The 21,783-nt window shown below is 38.2% G+C and overlaps 1 protein-coding gene across 2 annotated transcripts in view; it reads left to right on the top strand.

Annotated features, from left to right (window-relative positions):
• The window catches only part of Cubn (cubilin), a 233,806-nt gene that overhangs the window by 173,648 nt on the left and 38,375 nt on the right, over positions 1-21,783 (top strand). For both annotated transcript variants that reach the window (XM_059263605.1, XM_059263604.1), the window contains exons 49-57: positions 1,852-2,023; positions 3,394-3,600; positions 5,777-5,926; positions 7,673-7,794; positions 8,334-8,559; positions 9,871-10,058; positions 15,210-15,366; positions 17,291-17,440; positions 20,838-21,038. In XM_059263605.1, coding sequence (XP_059119588.1) covers positions 1,852-2,023; positions 3,394-3,600; positions 5,777-5,926; positions 7,673-7,794; positions 8,334-8,559; positions 9,871-10,058; positions 15,210-15,366; positions 17,291-17,440; positions 20,838-21,038 — 1,573 coding nt within the window. The remainder of the gene's footprint in view (positions 1-1,851; positions 2,024-3,393; positions 3,601-5,776; positions 5,927-7,672; positions 7,795-8,333; positions 8,560-9,870; positions 10,059-15,209; positions 15,367-17,290; positions 17,441-20,837; positions 21,039-21,783) is intronic.

The following is a 21,783-nucleotide window of genomic DNA, read 5'->3' as shown; positions in this document are numbered from 1 at the left end:
TGTAAGCATCCTGCTGCTTGTTGAGCACCACACCCAGCTGGACTGAACTTGAAACTCCCCCAAATCCAGCAACAAATCCGATGACTCAGACGTAGGAAATGAAAGGCTGTGCCACACAATGTGCGGGGTCGTGAGACAAATTTCCTTCCTGCTCACAGCAGCTCATACCTTGTCTGGACTGTCATGTGCCTGCTGCTCCTGCCTTGGGTCTTCTGAGGCTTGTAGTTTCTGACTACAAAAGACGTTAGAGGACAAGACGGGAGCTCACCGTCGGTTGCTTCTGAATGGAGAAAGAAGTCCATATACTAGCTGGGTGACTGCACGTGTTGTAGTCATTCCAGTTCTGTGCTGGGGTCAGATACATAAAGAGGCAACAAAGACCTTTGGTCATTGCTTACAACATATCCTGTCAACCTTGTAGTTGGTGATAAGTTCTTTCCATTCTGAGAACGCATGACCTACTCCTGTTCATAGTAGCATGAAATATGTATTGTCTTTTGTTGCTTTGCTTTGAATCCAAATTGAAATATTCCTAGTTCTTAGAATTTTAATAAAGTACAAATCTCTGTACTTACTGTCTGCATCTGGAAAAATGTAGTCCTAGTACAGGCCTAAGAGAGAGAGACAAGGTAATGATCAGATAAGATAATCTGAGTAGGCCATTAGCAGAGTCTGGCTCTGTATCTGCACAAGAGATGATGGAAACACTTCCTCTGGTCCTCTAGCTGGAAGGCATTTTAAACCAGAAACCACCCAAGAGCTACGTTCAGTCATTAATTACAGTAACTGGAAAAGCTTGCATCCCTTGGAGTAGAACATGGCCTGCTTCCTCAAAGCTTTTAGGCTGATGTTTCTAATTGTGAGCCATTCAAATCCTTTTAAAGAGTAGGAATATCAATCACCAAGTAAATTGCTATTTATTTCTTTAGAAACGTCTCTGAATTCTGAAAAGCATTCACAAGGCTTTGTGCAGAAGCGGTCATACTTTACCAGTTGGAACTAAAGCTATTAATTGTATTTTGATACCAGTAATAATACAGTTTTTAAAAGTCAATAAGTAAGAACACACTAATTAGTTGTTATATTGTAATCTCAGAAATAAAAACTGAAAAAAGTTAAGTCAAATGACTAAGAATATAGGAACTTTAAATCCATAATAATTAAGAAAGAGCTTAATTTTTTAATTGCTTTTTAAGGGGCACTGGAGAATTGGCTCAGTGGTTAAGAACATGTATTACTCTTGCAGAGGACTGGAGTTCAGTTTCCAGCACACACTTTGGGCAGTCACAACTGCCTGTGGCTCCAGCTCCAGGCAAATCTATTGCAAGCACCTGTACTCACATGCACATAATCACACCCAGATACGCATAAGTACACTTAATTAAAAGCAATAAAGAAAAATCATTGCAAAGTACTCTCCAAGGTATTTGGAGTAGATGGATGGTTATACACTTGAAATCATCTAAGGCTAACATTTAAGTTAGTATGTTAAAAGCATCCAAGGCATGATTAAGAAAACTGCATATCAGTAAACTCTGTGACTATAAAGAAAGTGTAGTGGCACATTTACTTCCCATGTAGAGCAGGGTCTCCACTTGCCAAGTGCAGAGAAGCCTCTCATCTGTGACCCACGGGAGGTGGACATTTACAAATCTTTAGTTTTCTTGACATGACCCTAAGGCCAAAAATATGCTTGGCATGGCTTAGTAGCTTGTAGTCCTGGGGTAGTTTTCTGTACTGTTGACTGTGGTTTCTTTAGAAGGGCAGGATTCAGGGCTCAGATGGTCATCTCCTGAGGGATATTCAGTAAAGTGAGCAGCACAGCTTCAAGTCGATCTATTTTTCTAACAGGTGTTCAATGGCATTAGAAGTAACTCACCCCAACTAGAGAAACTGTGCAGCCGTGTGAACGTAACCAGTGAGTTCAAATCCACTGGAAACACAATGAAGGTCGTATTCTTCACCGATGGATCCCGGCCGTACGGAGGCTTCACTGCTTCCTACACCTCCAGTGAAGACGCAGGTGATGTAGGATGCTACAAACGTACCTCCTCTTGGTCAGACTCACTCAGCGCCCCCCAAACACTGCCCCAAACAGCCAAGTCTTCTCTTTTCTCTGTATCATCAAAAGTGTACCTGGGATCTTCAACACAAGAGCGAGATATATGAACAAACAAAAGATCTGCTTGGGGGCATAGGGAGAGCAACCATTGTGGTTTTGGAAAAAAAAGCTGTATTTTGAATTTTTTTATAACAAAATTTTATTAGATTTCTTTCTAACATGATTCTCTGTAATATCACTGCTAGGACTGAATCTGGACCCACAGTCTCTGATACACTATTTTATATTCAAGAAAATATTTACTTCCTCGGTAGCTTAGGACCACAGAGTAATTACTGTCTCAGACAACTGAATATATGTTATTGTTTTTTATTCTTACTTATATGGGTATATTCAGTGAAAATAATAACCCGGTTGCATTTAATATAGATTATCCCAAAATTAAGCAACATGTGGCCTGGATTATAAATATCCTCTTCCTTTTAGGTCTGCTACCATTATCCAAGGGTTTTGTATTTTAGGAAGAATGGAACCAAATACATCTTTAAAAATTATTTAATTTGCTGGGCAGTGGTGGCACGTTCCTTTAATCCCAGCACTCAGGAGGCAGAGCCAGGCAGATCTCTGTGAATTTGAGGCCAGCCTGGTCTACAGAGTGAGATCCAGGACAGGCACCAAAACTACACAGAGAAACCCTGTCTTGAAAAACAAAAAGAAAACAAAAACAAAAACTGTTTATTTGATTGGTTTAAGAGACATTCATTACCATATAAAAAAGAGTAAGTTTGTTGGCACTGTAGTGTTATATTATCTATTTAATGCAAATAAATTATTGGATCAAATAGAAAATTGTTTATCAAAAGCCACTAGGACCTACCAGTGATTTGTGTATTTTTCTAAATTAAATATTGAATTAATAATATATCTAAACTTGGAGATGTTGATACACGGCCAAGCCACAGACATCTTCTCCATTCCAGAAGAGAAATAAAAGAACTTTGTTGAATCATAGGCATTCATGAGCCCACAGGCATTCATGAACCCATAGGCATTGATGAACCCACAGGCATTCATGAACCCATAGGCACTCATGAACCCATAGGCATTCATGAACCCACAGGCATTCATGAACCCATAGGCATTCATGAACCCATAGGCATTCCTCCTATAGTTTGCATGTCCTTTGTCTACAAACCTGACTACATCTAGAAGAGCAAACTGATGCAGTGTTTATTATTTCACTCATTGTGCCTTGATTGTTGGAATCGTCTGTAACAATGCAGATCTCATTACTCTCTCTCTCTCTCTCTCTCTGCCTTTTGTTGCCTTAGTGTGTGGTGGACCTCTTTCAAGTGTCTCTGGTGGAAACTTTACTTCTCCTGGCTATAATGGAATCCGTGATTATGCAAGAAACCTAGACTGTGAATGGACTGTCAGTAACCCAAATCGGGAAAATTCATCCATTAATATCCATTTTATAGCATTTTCCCTTGAAAGTCATCAAGACTGTGCATTTGATGTCCTTGAGTTTCGAGTGGGTGAGTTCCATCAAAGAATGTGTTCTCTAATTTATCTGCTTATTCTTCTCAGTCCTGGAGACAACAGCAGGAGTTCAAATGGCTTCTATCTCAGGGCACAAGTTACAAAGGAGCTTTGTCAACACAAAGCTGAAATCCCCTGTTCCCAGATAGCAAATGTGACCTAAGAACTGTGAGGGAATTGGGTGCTTAGCAAGGAGAGTTTCTCTCTCAGGTTTCCTGTATAGGAGGCTCACCCAAGTCAGGTTCCAGCCAGTCTCTGTCCTATCAGTGTGCCTCACTGGCCTCAGGAACTAAGCTTAGAGTGACCTAACACTGTCAGTAGTTTCCTGAACTTGCAGGACTCACAAGGAGGTTGTTCAATTCTTTTATCTTTTAAGGCCCTAGAAGTTTAAAAACCTTCCACACTGTACCAATGTGGAGCAGCACATGGGAGCTATTAGGAGAATTATCCTGAAAGTCATCGTTCATTTTTTTCATGGTAGAAAAGGATCAAGGCATATCTGATGAATCATACTTCTCAAGACTATTTAAAAAAAAAAAAAACCTTTGTGTTCATGGAAGGATTCAAGTTCCTTCTTAAAGTTCAGGCATAGAGGATCTAACGAGGTTGCTTCCATTGGTACACTGACACTTGCTTCCCGGTGAGAAAATAATTAGACAGGGGAGGAAAATAATATTAGAGGTGCTATATACTGTCAAATGTTGGTTGTGTTCTCCTTAATCCCCAGTGTTAAAGAAAAGAAATCTGAAAGCTGACAACTCTAATAATCAGTGGTAGCTACCTTATATTATAGTATAGAGTATAATATAATATAAGGTACATATTACATAATACATTATATTATATATTATGTTATTATTGTCACTGTGTTAACACCCTTAATTTTAGGGGAGGAATTTCTTCTGCAAAGGTCTCTCATAAACCTTTGGGTGGTAGAGAAATAGGGGAAATTACAGAGATGAGTAACAATCTTAATGTGGCTACACAAATGATATTAAACAGCAAGTAAGACTCAGTTGTGTCTGTGCAGAAAATAATGTTATAATATCATATGGAGTGGCTATAATAGTGTAGTGTTGTTGTCAGGCTGTGTAGTAATTTGACACATATAAAGTAAAATTTAAGAAAGCAAATGGGTTAATGAATGTGTTCCATCTCTATACTTTTAAAGATAACTTCTATCCAGCCTTAAATAAAATAATGTAGTGCTGAGACACATCATAGCTGCCCTGCACCAAGGCCAAAACTGAGAAGACCTGCCCAGTCACTGATGGCCTCCTTTGAGAACATGGAACACAGAGTTTTTAATGAGGGTTTTGATATAAACTTGGGTTGCAGACCAGGGATTTTTGCAAGAGAGAATCATCCCAGCTCTCTGAGGCACATGAGTATAAACATGGAAGAGGCCGTTGAGAATGCTTTCCATGAAACGCTGATAAACACTTACTACCTCTATGTGTTGCCAAGCCATTCACAGAATAAAGCAGAACAGCTCTATATTCAATTTCAGTCAGTGAAATTCAATCTTCTCTTTATTCCCCCTGATTTACAGACAGTAGAAATACTCTATTTCATTGATTTATAAGGTCAGCAGTGTTCATCTGACAGAATACATAGGGAGCAGATAAATGTGCACTTTCCAGGTACTCTGTAAATGTTAATCAAATTTCTGTGAAAAGGAATCTTCATGAAACTTGTTCAACTCAACTCTGACAGTTCTTGGCCTGAGTGCTGAATATTCTGTTCATTTTAGAAGATCAAATGCAGTGAAGAGTCTTGAGAAGTTTTGGCAATCATCTTCTCTATCCTAAGAGTATATTTGTTATCACTATTGACATTTCTTCCTCCCTTACAAAGCACACAGCTAAAAGGGGTATTAAGTTGATTGCATTTCTGTTTAGATATGTGAAAGTGATTTTGAAGACATAAATTGGAATAAATTGGCACCAATAGTAAAGGCGTCTCTACACTCAGTGTGTCAGAGAACTCTTTTGTGTGTAACTGACAAAGATAATAGAGGATTTCTTTGGAAATGTCTGCTACTGTACCAGGATTGAAATGTATCAAGGAGTACTTTTTGTTATTTTTATTCATTAATTGTTATTCCTATTAATTAAAGATATTTGTCCAAAACCGTGCAAATAATGTCACTTCGCATACTATTTTGATCAGGTGATGCTGATGGGCCCCTGATAGAGAAGTTCTGCAGCTTATCAGCACCAGCAGTACCCTTGGTTATCCCCTACCCCCAGGTGTGGATACACTTTGTCACCAACGAGCGTGTAGAACATACTGGATTCAATGTAGAGTACTCCTTTACAGGTAAGCCTAAAAGATTTATGTCTTAGTATACAATAGTTTCATTAATAATTTCAATGAAATTTTTTAGGTTAAATTTTTAACTAGTTGTTACTGATGCCAAGAAGAGTTTTATGGTTTTTATATATTTGCCTTTATTCCAGAGACATTACAATAGTCTTATGGCTTTAATGCTTTGATTGTCTTTGTTCCTCTGTGTAGACAACTGTGTCTTCTTCAAACTATAGTCTTTTTATTTTGTTTTCCATGGTTTGGTTTGGCCCCCAAGCTTGGTCCCCAATTTACATTGACATGTTTTCTATTGTGAACCATTCTTACATTTCAGGATAAATCATACCTGGTCACAGTTTATGTTTTGTTGAGATTATTGCATATTTCTAATAATTTGTGTTAGACCTGCATGTGTGACATTCAGAGTTTATATGCAGAAATTCAATCCAAGGTGGGCAACAAAACCACTTGCCCTGGTTCCAGGTTGTTTGTTTGCTTGTTTTCTGCTTCCTTTCACTAACATGGCAATCCTTCACATTTGTGGCAGTGTTTCCCTTTGTGAAAGTCTAAACTCATATTTTCTTTTCCTGCCTTGTTTCCAAAAGCTTTATTCCCATCCTAAGTCCATGTCTCCATGAGGACTCTCTCAGTCTGCCACACTTTTTGTTTGGCACTGATCCTCTGTGTTTGAGTCTACTTCTTGCTGACAGGTTTTATAATCCCACTTTTCCTTCTGTTGAGTTTGACTGTGAATCAACATATGTTCTGCTATAGTTTTATATACTATTGCTTGTTATAGCCAAATATAGATGGATTTTTCTTTGGGCTGCCAGCTCAAAAAAAAAAAAAAAAAAAAAACAAAAAACAAAAAAAAAACCTGACACAAAGACTTACTATTAAATACATGGCTCGTTTACCTTTACTCTGTACTGCTCATCCTGCTTCCTCAACGTCTGGCTGGTGACTTCCCCTTTTTTCTTCCCAGAGCTCTCTGTCCCCAGAAATCCCACTTAACTTCTTTCTGCCTAGCTAATGGCCATTCAGCTCTTTATTAAAGTAATCAGAAGGTGCCTTGGCAAAAACACATCTTCACAGTGTGCAAAAAAAGATTATTCCACAACAACCAAATTTCCGGTTAAAGGAGGGAATAAGCCCAAACATAATCTACTTGGGCAAACATTTCATCCATTGGTTATTTTTCATCCCATTGAAAGGAGAATCAGACAGAGAAGCAGTGTTGTTTCTGTTGAATGGCAGATCATATGATGTTATAGACCTGTACCATCTTTTTAACATGCTTCAATAATCTGTTCTTTGAAACCTAAGTGCTTGTTATGATGCAATAATTGATTATAGGGCACATCATTTCTTCAGGTTTACCTATATATCCATGGTCTGCTATTCTCAGGAAAGGTAGTGTCTTTCCATTTGTCTATAGTACATTGTTAGCTATATCCTGTGGCTAGCTAATCTCCATTTACCATGAACCTCCTATTTTCTGCTCAGTTGAGACTGTCTGTACTATGGAATTCTGTTTGGTGCACACTATTTGGGATTCAACTCATTAGTTTCTATTCTTCCACCCTAACTTTGTTTTTGTTCAGGTTTTTATTACTTGATTGATTGGTTAATTGATTGATTGATTGATTGGCTGATTATATTTTTTACCAGAAAGTATGATGGCTGTCATTAAGTTTTGTTTCAGCTCTGTGGGTATTTTCTTTTCTTTTATTTAGAGGTTTACAAATCTAATTTCAGATTGTGGTGGAATACAGACAGGTGAGAGTGGAGTGATCTCAAGTCCTAACTATCCAAATGTTTATGGTAGATGGACCCACTGTTCATGGCTGTTGGAAGCCCCAGAAGGGCACATCATCACCGTGAGTTCTTAGAGCTGGGTTACTAGATCATGGAAATGGTGTGTGTGTCCTTATGTGTGTCTGTCTGTGTGTATGTATGTGTGTAAATAAGTGATTACTGTAGGCTTTGGTTTTATAATCAGATAAAATTTTCTGTAAAATTCTTTGTTTAGAGTACAGATATTGTTATCTACCAGTCTATGATTAGTGAAGACCATTATCTTTTCTCAAATTAGGAGGAGGTGTATGTAGAAGCTAATTGAGCCTCCAGAAAAGAGGTGAATTCAGTATTGACATGAGCTGTCATTCTAGCCTAACAGGTTGCGGGGGTTCTCCCAAATGACGCTACTTCATGGAAAAAAATATACTCTTTCTAAATTCACAAGAGAACTTTTAACAAGGGAAACAGAGTGGAGAGGAGAGAATAACTAAAGAATCAGAAATACAAAGCTATGTGAATTATGACAAAATGAAAATATCTGTAGAAACCTTGTCCACCTGCTGGTGGATGAACTCCTTTACAGCTCAGGATGGCTCATCGTGTCTTTTCTCTTCTGTAGCTCACATTTACTGACTTTCATCTTGAGATGCATCCAACTTGCACTTCAGACTCGGTTACTGTCAGGAATGGTGGCTACCCTGAATCACCCATCATAGGACGGTACTGCGGGTGGTCAATCCCCGGACCAGTACAGTCTGGTTCCAACAAGCTTGTGGTGACTTTTAGCACAGACCGTCAAGGGCAAAGTCGTGGATTTTATGCTACATGGAACACAAGCACTTTAGGTAAAACAAACAAACCAAACAACTGTTCTATACTTACCGTTTATTTTTCATTAGTTTCTTAACTAATTTAAAGTATAGTCATTCCTTACTACTGCAGGGGGTGGGCTCCAGGACTCCCCTCAATAAACAAATCTATAAGTGCTGAAGTTTCTTGTGCAAAATGATGTAGTACTTGTGTGCAGTGTATGAGTTTCCTCCATAAAACATTATCTCTAGATTATTTGTAATTCATAATATAATAAAATGCCATGTATATAGTTGCTATATTCTTATTGTCCAGGAGATAGTGACAAGAGACAGTCTCTCTCTCTCAGCTAATAGGCAGACTTTTCAGAAAGTTAAAACAGAGTATACATCACAAGAGTCTTGGTTTACATATATTGTCCCTAGAGACACCATGTTTGATGGAGGAGTTTGAGGATAAAGGTGACCAGATGAAATTTGTATTTAAGGGGGGGAAAGGCTGCTATGGACACTGAATCAAAAGATAATGGAATTGATTTTTTAAAGTAGCATTGTACCTCCTATGAAATATAAATCTTATGAAAATTCTCAGAAAATATAAATATTTGTATTAGACAGTCAGGATTTTTGTAAATCCTAACTATCACAGAACAGTTCTTTGTAACAGAGTTTGTTAACATGAAGGTCTCTATAGAATGATTCCAGCTCCCCATTAAACCGTTAGCTTGCTCCTGAAGTCATCAGGGAGTTACAGATGAACCACTGGCTCAAAAGCAGAAGATTCAGGCAATGTCCCTTTATTTAACTTCACTCTGTTCTGAATTCATACTTTTCTTTGTTTATCGTAGGTATGTGTTTTAAAGTTAGGAAAATAATTCTAGATTTTCTTTCTTCATATTCCCATGATTTATTTATAACAATCAATCAATTTCAATATGAATGAGCCAGGTTACTTAGTGGGAAGACTTTCCCCAGTTCCAAACCATTTTCTCTAGTTCCCTGCAGTAATAATACAGCTGTATTCAAATCTGTTAGTGAGTGTGGCCTGGCTATCTACCTACTACACAATCTCAAGGAAAGTAGAAAAGATGACTTCTTTGGAGACGGAATGGGAGTCTATCAAGTGATCTGCACTGGGTTGTGTGGGTGAACCAAAACAGTGACCGCTCTCCATTAAAAGCCCTTTGCATCTATGGGCTCCTGCTTAGTCCCTGCCCCAAAGATGAGTCAGACACAAGAAAAGATGAGTTATGATTTCACATTTAGAAATATTCTCTGGCCATCTTTGGTTTCTAAATTTGATATTTTTTCTTGAAGATTGATTTTTTTTTAATGGTAAATTTCCAGGTTGTGGTGGAACATTCCATTCAGATAATGGTACAATCAAATCTCCCCATTGGCCTCAGACATTCCCCCAGAACAGCAGATGCTCCTGGACAGCCATCACGCATGACAGTAAACACTGGGAGATTAGCTTTGACAGCAATTTCCACATCCCCAGCAGTGACAGCCAGTGTCTGAACAGCTTTGTGAAGGTTGGTGCGTTTGTTTATTTAACTGGTTTGTGAACGTAAGCATTTTGGCTACAGAAAACTCAGCATTTCTCAAGGTGAAAATAGTGCATTTGTATTGCTTGAATTGTTTAGATGTGAAAGCAAGAAATCTCAACTGTTAAAAGATAAGACTTGAATCACCAAGTACATCTCTCTTGTAGTCTTCCATTTTCTGGTTTGGGCAGAGTGACTAAATTAAGGAGATTTTTCTCTGATCTTAAATTGTCATGAGCATTGATGGGTGGTTTTTCCTTTCCTCTTTCATTTTTCCTCATTCCTTCCCTTTTTTCTTCTCTCCTTCCTTGTCTTTTCTCTCCCTCTCTCCTCCTATTTTTGTCTTTCTTTCCTAAAAGAAAGGACAGTATAAACAGCATAAGGCCTCATCACAAAGAAAATTTAATCTCAGCTATAAAAATTACAGGAGACTGAAGTAGCCAATGACAACCTTTGTTCTAGACATTAAGAGTCCATAAGGTGAAACAACCGTGAGAGACCTGAATAAAAAGATGGTGAATGGGAAGTTAGAGAGGCAGCTTTCCTCTAAAGCAGCTTTGCTGCCCACATGGCATTGCTTTTCACTTCCCATTGACATGACCACAACTGTATTACAAATTCACTTTAGCTCTGCTATATTGCATCTTCATATTGTATCACTGTGAAACTATGCCTTTTAGTGGAAAGACCCATTGACCTAAGTCCCATTAGCCAGAAATATATTCATTTCTTTCATACTTACCACCCACATGTATTTTATGATTTAATTTATATTTGGGCTTCAAATTACTTAACTATAAAATGAAGGGAATGATTCCCAGTTTGGTAGGGTTGTATTAAACATTAGAATATGACATAATAGCATAACAACTACCTAGTACTTGGGGATATAAGAATCACCCAATGAAAGGAAATGCCTTTTTAAAAACCAGTGTTATTATTTCATATCATCTCTCAAAATGTTTTATTTCACATTGATCTGTTTGTCTTATTTAAATGAAAATCTAATACTTACAAAATATGTACATAATAAAATGGAATTAACGTGTACTTCTCTTAATTACTTTTTCCTATGAAATAAGAGAGATTTCTTTTCATAAGATGAAGTCCTATAAGTTATTCAATGGGAAAAAGTTAATATGGGAAACCGAGTGGGATCATTCTTCCTCTGGATAGAATGGAAGTCCCTCTGAAAGTGTCATAAAAGTCCAGTGCCAGCAGAAAATGGTATCAATGATATCAAAAATAAGTCAAGGAAGAAACACTCTATTTCACTGAGTGTGAGACTTTCCATTGACAAAACTGTAATAACTGTGTTATGAAACTCTTGTTTCTGCCAAAGGATGCTGCTGTATAGATGGAAATAATGAGTAAAGGGACCCAGTGACAGCAAACTATCTGGAGTGGGAAGGTCCGTGGTGTCTTTAAGTCAGGACTCTTTTCTTTGCCATAGAGACAATAACGAAGGTGGACAGAATGGTCAAAAATCCAAAAGATCTCCTTTTGTTCTCAAAATTAGAGACATTTCTCCTCCCCAAGACCCTAAGGTACTAATAGGGAAATCCTACACCCTTTCCATTGGTGAAGAAATACACAGAAGCCAAACCAGGTAAAGGACTCTCTGTACTCTTGGGAAACACTAACTAAATCTAGAGTAGGCATGGCTTTACACGCTTGTAATCCTAGCATTCAAGAGGTAGAGGTAGGACAACCAGAGTGTCAGGCTTATTCTTGGCTACATAGGGAGTTTAAGGACAGCATGATCCACATGAGACCTTGACTCAAAGAAGTAAAAGGAAGACAATACTAATAACATCTAAAAGTACCATGAAAACCAAGGTTGAGAAAATTATGCTACAGATACTCAGAAAATCAAATCACCATTAGAAACAGAGCCCAAGAATATTTGCAAGACTATATATACACTGAACATAAACATGGTGATATTCTTCTAAAATAAAAGACTGAAATAAGGACTCAGGGCCTACTAACACAATTAGATAAAATGTTTATGTCACAACAAGAAAGAACCTATCATAAGAGAAACAAAGACTATTACAACTAGAGTGAGGAAAAATAATCAAGTTATGTCAACCCTGGAATGAAACAGATGATGGACATATGTGACAAGGATGTCAATGCTACTGTCATAAAAATTCCTCAGGAACAATTGACAAGTTCTCTTTAAAGCATTGTCATGGCAAAATGAATTATAGAAAATCTCAGCAAAGAAATAGCAGTTACAATGAGGAACTAACTGCGAATTATAGAACTAAAAAATGCAAGAGAAATAATGCACTGTTTAATCTCAATAGTTAAGTGGAAATGAGAGAGAGCAGAATCAGTAAATGTGAGGACAGAACAACAGAAGTCACCCCCTGAAACAATAAAGAGAAAACAGACCTAAAAACAAAAAACAAAAAACCATGAACAATGCCTTAGGGACCCATGAACAATAACAAAATGTCCAACACTCATACCAAGGAAAGACAACAATTCAACTGCCAGTAGTTAAAGAAATAATGAAGTACTGACATAAAAGAGTTGTCATCAATAAATTTGGCACCTTGGAAACTACTCATAATGTACAAGGGAGAATTTATAAGTTCCCATACAAATGGAAGCTAAAAGAAAACATCCATAAGGTACTTGCCATTAAAGATTGTTTAAGGGAACTTACTCTAACTACATAGAATGGTATGACAGGAACCTTGAGCATAAAGAAGAAGGGATCAGGAAATGAGCAGAAATGTATGCATCCAGTTAGAATACACTCTTCTATATGTTTATGAATTATGTTTAGTAATTTAAACAAAGGCTTATAATGGTACCTGACAATGGAAAGTTGTAAAGGAACCTAAGTGGAGATTGTATTTCCACACTCCCCTCAAAATGGCCCAGTGTGAATGTTGGAGTAAACTTCAGTAATCACGTATGTACATTTTAACACCTAGAACGATAAAAATTATAAGAAAGGATATGAAGGCCTATGAAAAATGGGATATCTAGGAAGTCGAGAAAAAATACATAGTGGATCAAGGAGTAGAAGAAGAAAAAGGAATGCAAATAGAAAAATGAAGGCACAGTGTGTGTGTGTGTGTGTGTGTGTGTGTGTGTGTGTGTGTTAAATAACCTAGTTACAACAATTAGAATAAACAGATTATTAGAGATAAAGCATGATGCAAGTGGAAACAAACTCACTTCAAGTCCAACCATATAGATAGGTTGAAAGAAAAGGATATAAAATGATAAAACATGGAAACATTAATTTTAAGAAAAGCAGTAATGACCATATTAACATCTTCTAAAATGGAATCCAAAGCTTTAAAATAGTGCTGTAGAAAAGAGACATCTTACATGAGAATAAACAACCAGTCTACCAGGAAGACGAAATGAGACTCAATGTTCTTTCTTGAAACAATGGAACCAGAAACATGAGAAGCAAAACTTCGTAGAACTATAAAGATAGCCATTTAGTTGGGTTAAGATTTCAACCCTCTGCTCTTAGTAGCTCATAGGGCAACCAGTTAGACAATGCACCAGGATGCAAGGGAGCTCGGAAACTGAGAAGCATTAGGATAAAACTGACAGATGTAAAAGAAACCACACATCAGCAATAGCATACACATTTCCAATATCTTTGTAACATGCCAGGGTAGACTACATACTAAGATAAAAATAACGAAACCTTAGTAAATCAAATAACTAAACTGTAGAGAATATTTTCTCTGATGGTATAGAGTCAAACTACAAAGTAATAGTAGAAAAAGAGCCGGCCTTCCGCACATCAGAGTAAGCAGTCAGCTGTAAACAACCAGCCAGAGTGAACGGAGAAATCAAGTCTTTAATTACTTCCTGAAATGGCATAATCAAGAGGTGAAAAGGGCAAAAGTGTGGGCTCCTCCCATCTCACTTTTTGATAAGCACGTGGAAAGGGTCAAGTGGTCAGCACAGAGGTAGGACTGATTCACAGCTGTGTGAGCCCCAAACAAAAATGGAAAACACTGAGTACTGACTGACTTAGTGGAGGAAAACGCCTGGACTTTCTTCCTTCCCCTCACAAGAGGTCTTGGCAAAGTTGCCATGAAGGCCTCCAGCTGGGGGCTGCTGAAAAACAGACACCCCACCCCCACCCCCACCCCCCACCCCCGCAAAGGTGCCTGGGCTACGAATGTACCTATGTATGAGGGTGTACTTGGCCATCAGGGCCTGAAACCCTTAAGGCAACTCACTTCACAGACTGGAACATGTTGGCTGTGGAAAAGTTGGATGAGGAAGGTGGACATCGGGCTCGGCAGGGGAAACTTTTGTAACTGTCATTGGCCAGGCCTGAAGATTCAGAGAGGATTTTGACAAAGACAAAACACACTGTGTGATAAAACACACTGGCACTAAACACCTTAAAATAACCCATGGGTCAAAGAAGAAGTCTCAAGGGAATTTTAAAAACACACAGAAGGTAATCAAAGAAAATAAGACCAGTCAAGTATATAGATTATGGCAAAAACTTTGTTTAAAAGTAAATTGATATCACTGAAGTTTTCATTTACATTTTTAATAAAGTCAAAGCAAATAATCAAGAAAATAATGATGGAAATGGAAATGAATGAACTTGACAATAGGAATGCAATAGGAAAATCAAGAAAATTGATGAATTTATTGCAAAGCTGACAAAAATCCAAAGTGGCAACACAAATCACCTGTATCATCTAGGGTGGGATTAAGAGAGATCAGAATATTCCTGCAGCCACTAAGAAGGTTTTTAGACCGTACATAGCATCCTTGGCTCTTTTACTCTATCTAGTCACTTCCTTCCAGACCAAATGAGACTACCTTCATGGCCAAATGCCCATGTAGAAGGCAGGATTACCTAAGGTAGACCAATCAGAGGAATACTTCACTGTTCAGCTCTACAAAAACCAAATTCAGCCTCATTAGAGCAACTAGGATGAAATAAACCACTTAAATACCAGCTTTAAAAATAATTCTCAAAAGAAAATATTTCAGATTTGCACGTGACTGAGTTGGTCTTACGTTTTTTTCCCCATAGGATTGAATACAATTATATTTAAACCTAAACCTGTTAAGATATTGCAGGTGAAAACTGTTAGCATTAAGTCATGTTTTTGCCCCCAACAGGTCTGGGGAGGAACTTTGGAGACCAATGATACCCTGTTAGCCACAAGCTGTGGGGATGTGGCTCCCGGTCCCATTGTCACATCAGGAAACATATTCACTGCTGTCTTCCAATCCGAGGAGATGCCAGGCCAGGGCTTCTTTGCATCCTTTGTAAGCCGTAAGTAGTACTGGAATCTAAACCCTTGAGGAAAGGCAGGTATCTCAGACAGTCTTGGGGAACAGTGGGAGAGCCCCATCAGGAATGGCTCTGTAAGGATCCTGGGAAGGAACATGAGTGAGTCACCTAATTCTGTAGGAACACCCTTCCTTTGAAAGTCAGTGAGATTCAGGCATGGCTGTACATGCCTGTATTCCAAAGAAGGCAAAGACAGGAAGAACTGGAGTTTGAAACAAGTTTGGAGGGGAAAAAAAATACAGTGCTATCAAAGCTGAATTCGAGAGCAAGTCAACTGGGTATGACACAAAAGGTTCCACTACGCTGATTGCTGAGCACGAATTAGTTTAGTGGGAATTGTAGCAGTTTTCAAGCTTGAGATGCTGTGGCCTGTGCATTTGGCTGAGTTAAATCAGGTGGCCACTATTTGCAAAGCGTTGTTTAAGAAAAAGCTTGGGGGAAAGAATCGGAGGGAATAATGCAGCAAACAGATATTTCAGATTTGAGTAAAACAAGGGTGATGGAAAGGGAGTAATGATGGCCAACTTCTGATGTAGCCTTGGTATTCAGATGACCTGTGTGTGTGTGTGTGTGTGTGTGTGTGTGAGAGAGAGAGAGAGAGAGAGAGAGAGAGAGAGAGAGAGAGAGAGAGAGAGAGAGAGAAAGAGAGAGAGAGATTCAGTGTAAGAGGATGTATACGTTGTCATAATTTACCAGTCAGAGGGTGACATACATTAGCTAGAGAGAGATATACGAAAACAAATGTTGCATTAGTGATGCAAATGTATTAGTCTCTGCAATAATGTGGTTGAACCTAGGGCTTTTTATATGCCAGAGAAGCACCACTTTAGTTTCCATGTTTCCAACCCTTTCCTCTCCACTTCTGAAGTTTTGACACATGTCTAGCTAAGTTGCCTAAGCTAGCCCTGAAGCTCCAGTGCAGCCCAGGCTTGCCTTGGACTTATACTCCTTCCTCTGCTTCCAGAGTAGATGGGAATACTGGTGTGCACTACCACACCCACCTTCTGTATCTGTATTTCCTGCACCCGAAATTCATGCGAAAATCTGATAAATTTCATGACTAGTAAACTAAACTAGCTTTTAAAAGCAACTGTCATTGTTATTGTGATTAGATTTAAAAATAAGGAACAGTTTTCTAATAAGACATTGAGAAAACACTTTGTAAACTCTTTAGTGACTACTATAATACTTTTCAAATAAAATATAAAGTAATTTTCAGAGATAAATCACACTGTATGTGTGTGCTTGCGCATGTGTGTGCAGGTGTGTATGTGTATAAGTGAGTGCATATGGAAACCTTGGGTATTCCTCAGGTGCTGTCCACTTTCTTTGTTTTGTTTTGTTGAGGAGAATCTTGAATTGGCTGGTAACTCACTACCTAGGCTGGACTGGCTGTTCAGCCAAGCCCCAGGGGTCTTCCTCACTCTCTCTCCCCACAGCTGGAATTCCCAGGGTGCACCATGAAGCCTGGCTTTGTTTTTGCCTGGATTCTAATACTGAGCTCAGCTCCTCATGCTTGCAAGGCAATCACTGTACAGGCTGAGTCATTTCCCCAGGCCTCCAATTAACTTTCATACGTTTTGTCTCTTTACATGAACGATATTTAATCTTTGGTAATTAATCTTCTTAAAAATATTGTGAGGCTTAAAAATAAGTGTATTTATGGCAAAGTATCTACTATGTAGCATCTAAAATTCCTCATGATATTCTAATAAGTTTTTATTTTGCACGCATGTTGACTTACAAATCAAAGAGTCATTCTCTTGGTCCTCTCCTTCCATTTGGAGTGTCTCAAGATATTTTCTGTAGAGACTTCGTGAAATGGGGTCTTACATCTTTCTCTTTATGAAATAGCTGCTACAGATGATAACAAATGTCTTGATGATGTTTTTTTATTCTTGTGTAGGATGTGGACGTAGGTTCAATGGCTCTAGAGGTGACATCATCTCTCCAAACTTCCCAAAGCAATATGACAACAACATGAACTGCACCTACTTCATAGACGTTGAACCTCAGTCTCTGGTCATCCTGACCTTTGTGTCCTTCCATTTGGAAGGTATGTTTATTCCTTCCCAAAAAGTAATTAATTTTAACTGACAAATGATAAAGGGCTTTGATAAAGATTTTGATATAAGGATGGCTGGCAGCCTGGCTATGTCAGGCGAGTTAAAATATCTACTAACATACAAATTTTTGATTGTGAGAACATCTAGAGTCTATTCTTTTAGCAATGCTCAAGTAGATAATGCATAATTATTAATTATAATCCCATGTTGTACAGAAGATTTTCTGAATTTATTCCTTTTGCAAAATTAAGGTTAAGTATTGTGATCTTTGATGGACGTCTACCCATCCTTGCATACTGTTCTAGTCTCCAAGCTCAGCTGTTTTAGATTTCACAGAGAAATAAGATTATGTGCGATTCATTTTTGCTGTATATTGTTTTTTTCATTTAGCATAATGCCTTGAAATTTATTCATATTGCCACAAACTACAGTATTTCCTTCTTCACAAAGACAGAATAGTATCCCATTGTGCTTATTCATCTGTCTGTCTCTGTGTGTCATTCTCTTTATTCATCAGGCAAAGAACTCTTGAGTTGATTTCATGTCTTGGCTACTATGAATAATTCTGCAACGAACATGGAAGAATAGATCGGTTTTCATGACATTGACTTCATTTCCTCTGGGTGTATGCCCAGGAGTGGAGTTGCTGAAAAGTATAGGTCTATTTTTAACTTTTTGAGGCCCTCTTTTTCATAATGGCTACACCAGCTTAAATACCCAAATATTCACCATTACTCATCTCTTGTTTTTTGATAACAGCCAAAGATTCCATTTATTTCAAGCAAACAAAAAATAATTAAGCTATTAATGACAGAGAAGTAGGCAGAGTGGTATAAAACCACCACTTGACGACAATAATAAACATGTTCTAAACTATAGTGTAAATACAAATAAAATTACAAATAAAAAAAATCCCTTTTATCTCCGTACTGAGGACTGAACTTTGGGCAGGTGCAGCAAGCACCCTACAGCTAAGCTATAACCACACCCATTACTCTTTATTGTAAAGCAGGGTCTCATTAAGCTGTCGAACTCTTATGTAGACCAAGCAAGGCTATAACTCCTGCCTCAGTTTGCAGAGAAGCTGAGGTCATAGGCCTGGCTTTCTTCAGGTTTTTAAAGAACAAAAGTACCATTTTATATATTGCATCCAGAACGGAAAAAAATAAAACAATAACTTTAAATACACAGGTACCACATAAAATTGGTTAAAGAAAATGCATCTGAAACTTGTTTTATTTAACAGCATCTTTTTTTTTTCCCCAAGCACAGAGTATTGAACTGAGCGATATACACCAAGTTTGGCAATTAATCTGCTACTGAGCTAAGTCTTCAGGCCTACTTTTACTTTTTGTTTTGAGATAGGGACTGGCTAAACTACTCAAGTTGGCCGTGAACTTACTCTATAGACTTGCAATATGCCTCAGACTCCCAAGTAGCTGGGATTACAGGTCTATGCCGTTAGGCCAGGCTCATAGCTTTTAATCTATCATTTGCATTTATACTCTACACACATGCATGCAAGCATATATGCCTACCATCAGACATCCACTGGAAACTATCCAGTGAGAGAAACAATTCTGTGAGTCAGAATGGGCACTAAATCAATACTGAATGAGTGATTAGATGGGTAAGATTAGGATCTGCTCTGCTGCTTCCATGAAACAGCACCGTGGGATATGCTTTCATCTATGTTCTGTGACCTTCACCTCCCAAGCCCTGATTCCTCAGTAGGGAGGTTCCTAAGCACATGCACTTTTTCTCTGCTCACTTCCCACCTCTACGGAGAGGGCTATTGGTGGACGAACAGGAAGGTTGTTGGTTTGAGCCAGGCTGTGGCTGATAAAGCACACTAGATGTTTAATGAAGACATGACAAGAAATCCCTTCAACTGGATGGGTGTTTTCATCTACTCTTGGTCATAATTATCTTTTTTTCACAAATCATCTATTTATAAACTACAATTAATTTGCAATTCTGTCAAGATACTTCTGCATCTGGAAGGATACATGCCCAGCAGGCATGTTGAGCTAATGTGGGACCAAGAACCAAATCCAGCATTGGTAATGTTTCCCTGCATTGTGTGACTTTACAATTTTATACATTTTTGCTAACTAGAGATATTTCTATAGTTCATGTGGTTGACCAAGTAAAACAAACCAAAAATGAAAGATTGCATTCCATGATTCTATTTGTGTGAAAAGTCCAGAATAAAGAAATTACACACAGAGAACAGGGTCTCATGGGGCTAGGACTGCAGTACAAAGAGCAGAAGAGATAGGGATTGGTTGCCAGTTCTCTCTGTAGGGTGGTCAGAATGTAGAATTGGGAAGACTATCACATCCTAAAGTGCTATGGGAGTGTCAACTGGGAACACCTCGCCAAAGAGCCTTTGGAGAAACCTGGAAAACATTCCTGCCTTAGTTCTAATAACTCAAACTCTAAAATTTTATTCTAATGAATAAGAAAATGTTCAAATATTTGTGTACAAGGATATACTTTTTTACAATAGTGTTGAGAGAATTTATTGATCACAGAAGTTTGATTGAGCATGGGATGGTAACTTTTACATTAGAACTTAGTGTATACATTGGTAAAATATTTTAGAGGACTATCTACTTACATATGATGCTGTAGACACTTACCTATAAACACAAGTACACAGCAGCAGCAAAAGTCTCCTTAATGCCTTTGAAAACTGCTGTATGTTGTCTTGCAGTTAAATTAGAAGAAAATGTTGATGCAAATTTACAATCACCAAAGCCCTGAAATTGACATTTGCATGAACATTGGAAAGGGCTGTCAGGAAACATCAAGCAGTTTCTCATGTTCTGCTCATGGTCCCTCTTATCTTTACCTCACTAAGTTTCTCTCAAAGACAGCACTGCTGACATCTGGGCTGCCTGGTTTGGGGGGTTTTGTTTTTGTTATTTTCTGTTCTGTTTTTGTGACAAGAGTGCTAAGAGTATGGGAATGGTCCCATGTGTGTTAAAGCCTGTTTAAAAGCTTCTCTGGCCTCTATCTCATTCTCCAATATGGCAGCAAAAAAAAAGTCTTCAGATATCACATCTCCCTTTGGAGGCAAGTTGCCTCTAGTTTATAATCCCTGGGTAAATAGAATGGTTCTGTAGAGAAGGAAATTCTGAGTAACAGCTGAATTTATTTGTTCTGGAGTTGTGTCTACTTTCTCTTTTCTTTCCATGTTTTGTCCCTTGGATAAATATTATTTCATCTAGAATTGAAGTTACATATTGATATAGAGAATCATCTCTTAATTTTGGTTGTGATTTCCGGATCAGTCACAGAATTGTGGTATTTTGTCTGTTTATAGCATCACTTGTCTGCAGCATTTCTGCTCTGATGTTGGTCATTCTGTGTTCTGTGTAGATCGCTCAGCCATCACTGGAGACTGTGATCACGATGGCTTGCACATCATCAAAGGTCACAACCTCTCTTCCACTCCTCTTGTGACCATATGTGGTTCTGAGGCCTTGCATCCCCTCACCGTGGATGGCCCAGTGTCGCTCAACTTTTATTCTAACGCATACGCCACAGACTTTGGGTTCAAGATTTCCTACAGAGTCACTAGTGAGTAACTATACTGCTATTATTTGGAATTTTTTCTTCTGTAATTCACATAAGGAGATTTTGTTATGATTCATCATAAGTCAACAACTTAAAGATTCAGAGACATTACGGCAAAAAATGATCAATTGGATACATGAATCAAAAGTAGTTATTTCTCTTTAGAAATAAACCATTGGGGACTGTAGCGATGGCTCTGTGGCTGAAAGCACTTGCTGCTCTTTCCAAGACCTATGTTTGGTTCCCAGTGCTCACATGACAGCTCACAATGCTCTCTCTTGGCCTCTGTGGGCACTATCTACATGTAATGCACATACAGACAAGCAGGCACACAAATATTTGCAAAAATTAAAAAAATAAATATTTTTAAAAAATAAACACTTCCCCTGAACTTTAGCTAAAGTTACCCTCTGAAAATGAAACAGAGAACTGAGATTTACTTTGCAACAGTGTGTTATCTAGCACAGCCACTTCAGTGAAACAAGCCCAGAAAACTGTTCCTGGATTTGTTTTGTCTTTGCTCGGCCACATGAATGGCTAATGGTAGGAAATAAAGTAGTTTCTCTTCAAATAAAGATATCTGCCGCACATCTACAGAGAATGCCAAAACATGTATTTACTCATGAAAAGAGTCTCATGGTTTGTTCTCAGGAGCTGACGTCTGGCTCCTGACCCTCGGCAACTAGAAAGAATGATTCTGTGATGCTTTCTATGTCTGATTGCATCAATAAAATAGAGCACACATTCT

Source organism: Peromyscus eremicus, chromosome 5, assembly GCF_949786415.1.
Source record: "Peromyscus eremicus chromosome 5, PerEre_H2_v1, whole genome shotgun sequence".
Taxonomy (NCBI): domain Eukaryota; kingdom Metazoa; phylum Chordata; class Mammalia; order Rodentia; family Cricetidae; genus Peromyscus; species Peromyscus eremicus.
This window is presented reverse-complemented; position numbering and strand designations above follow the sequence as displayed.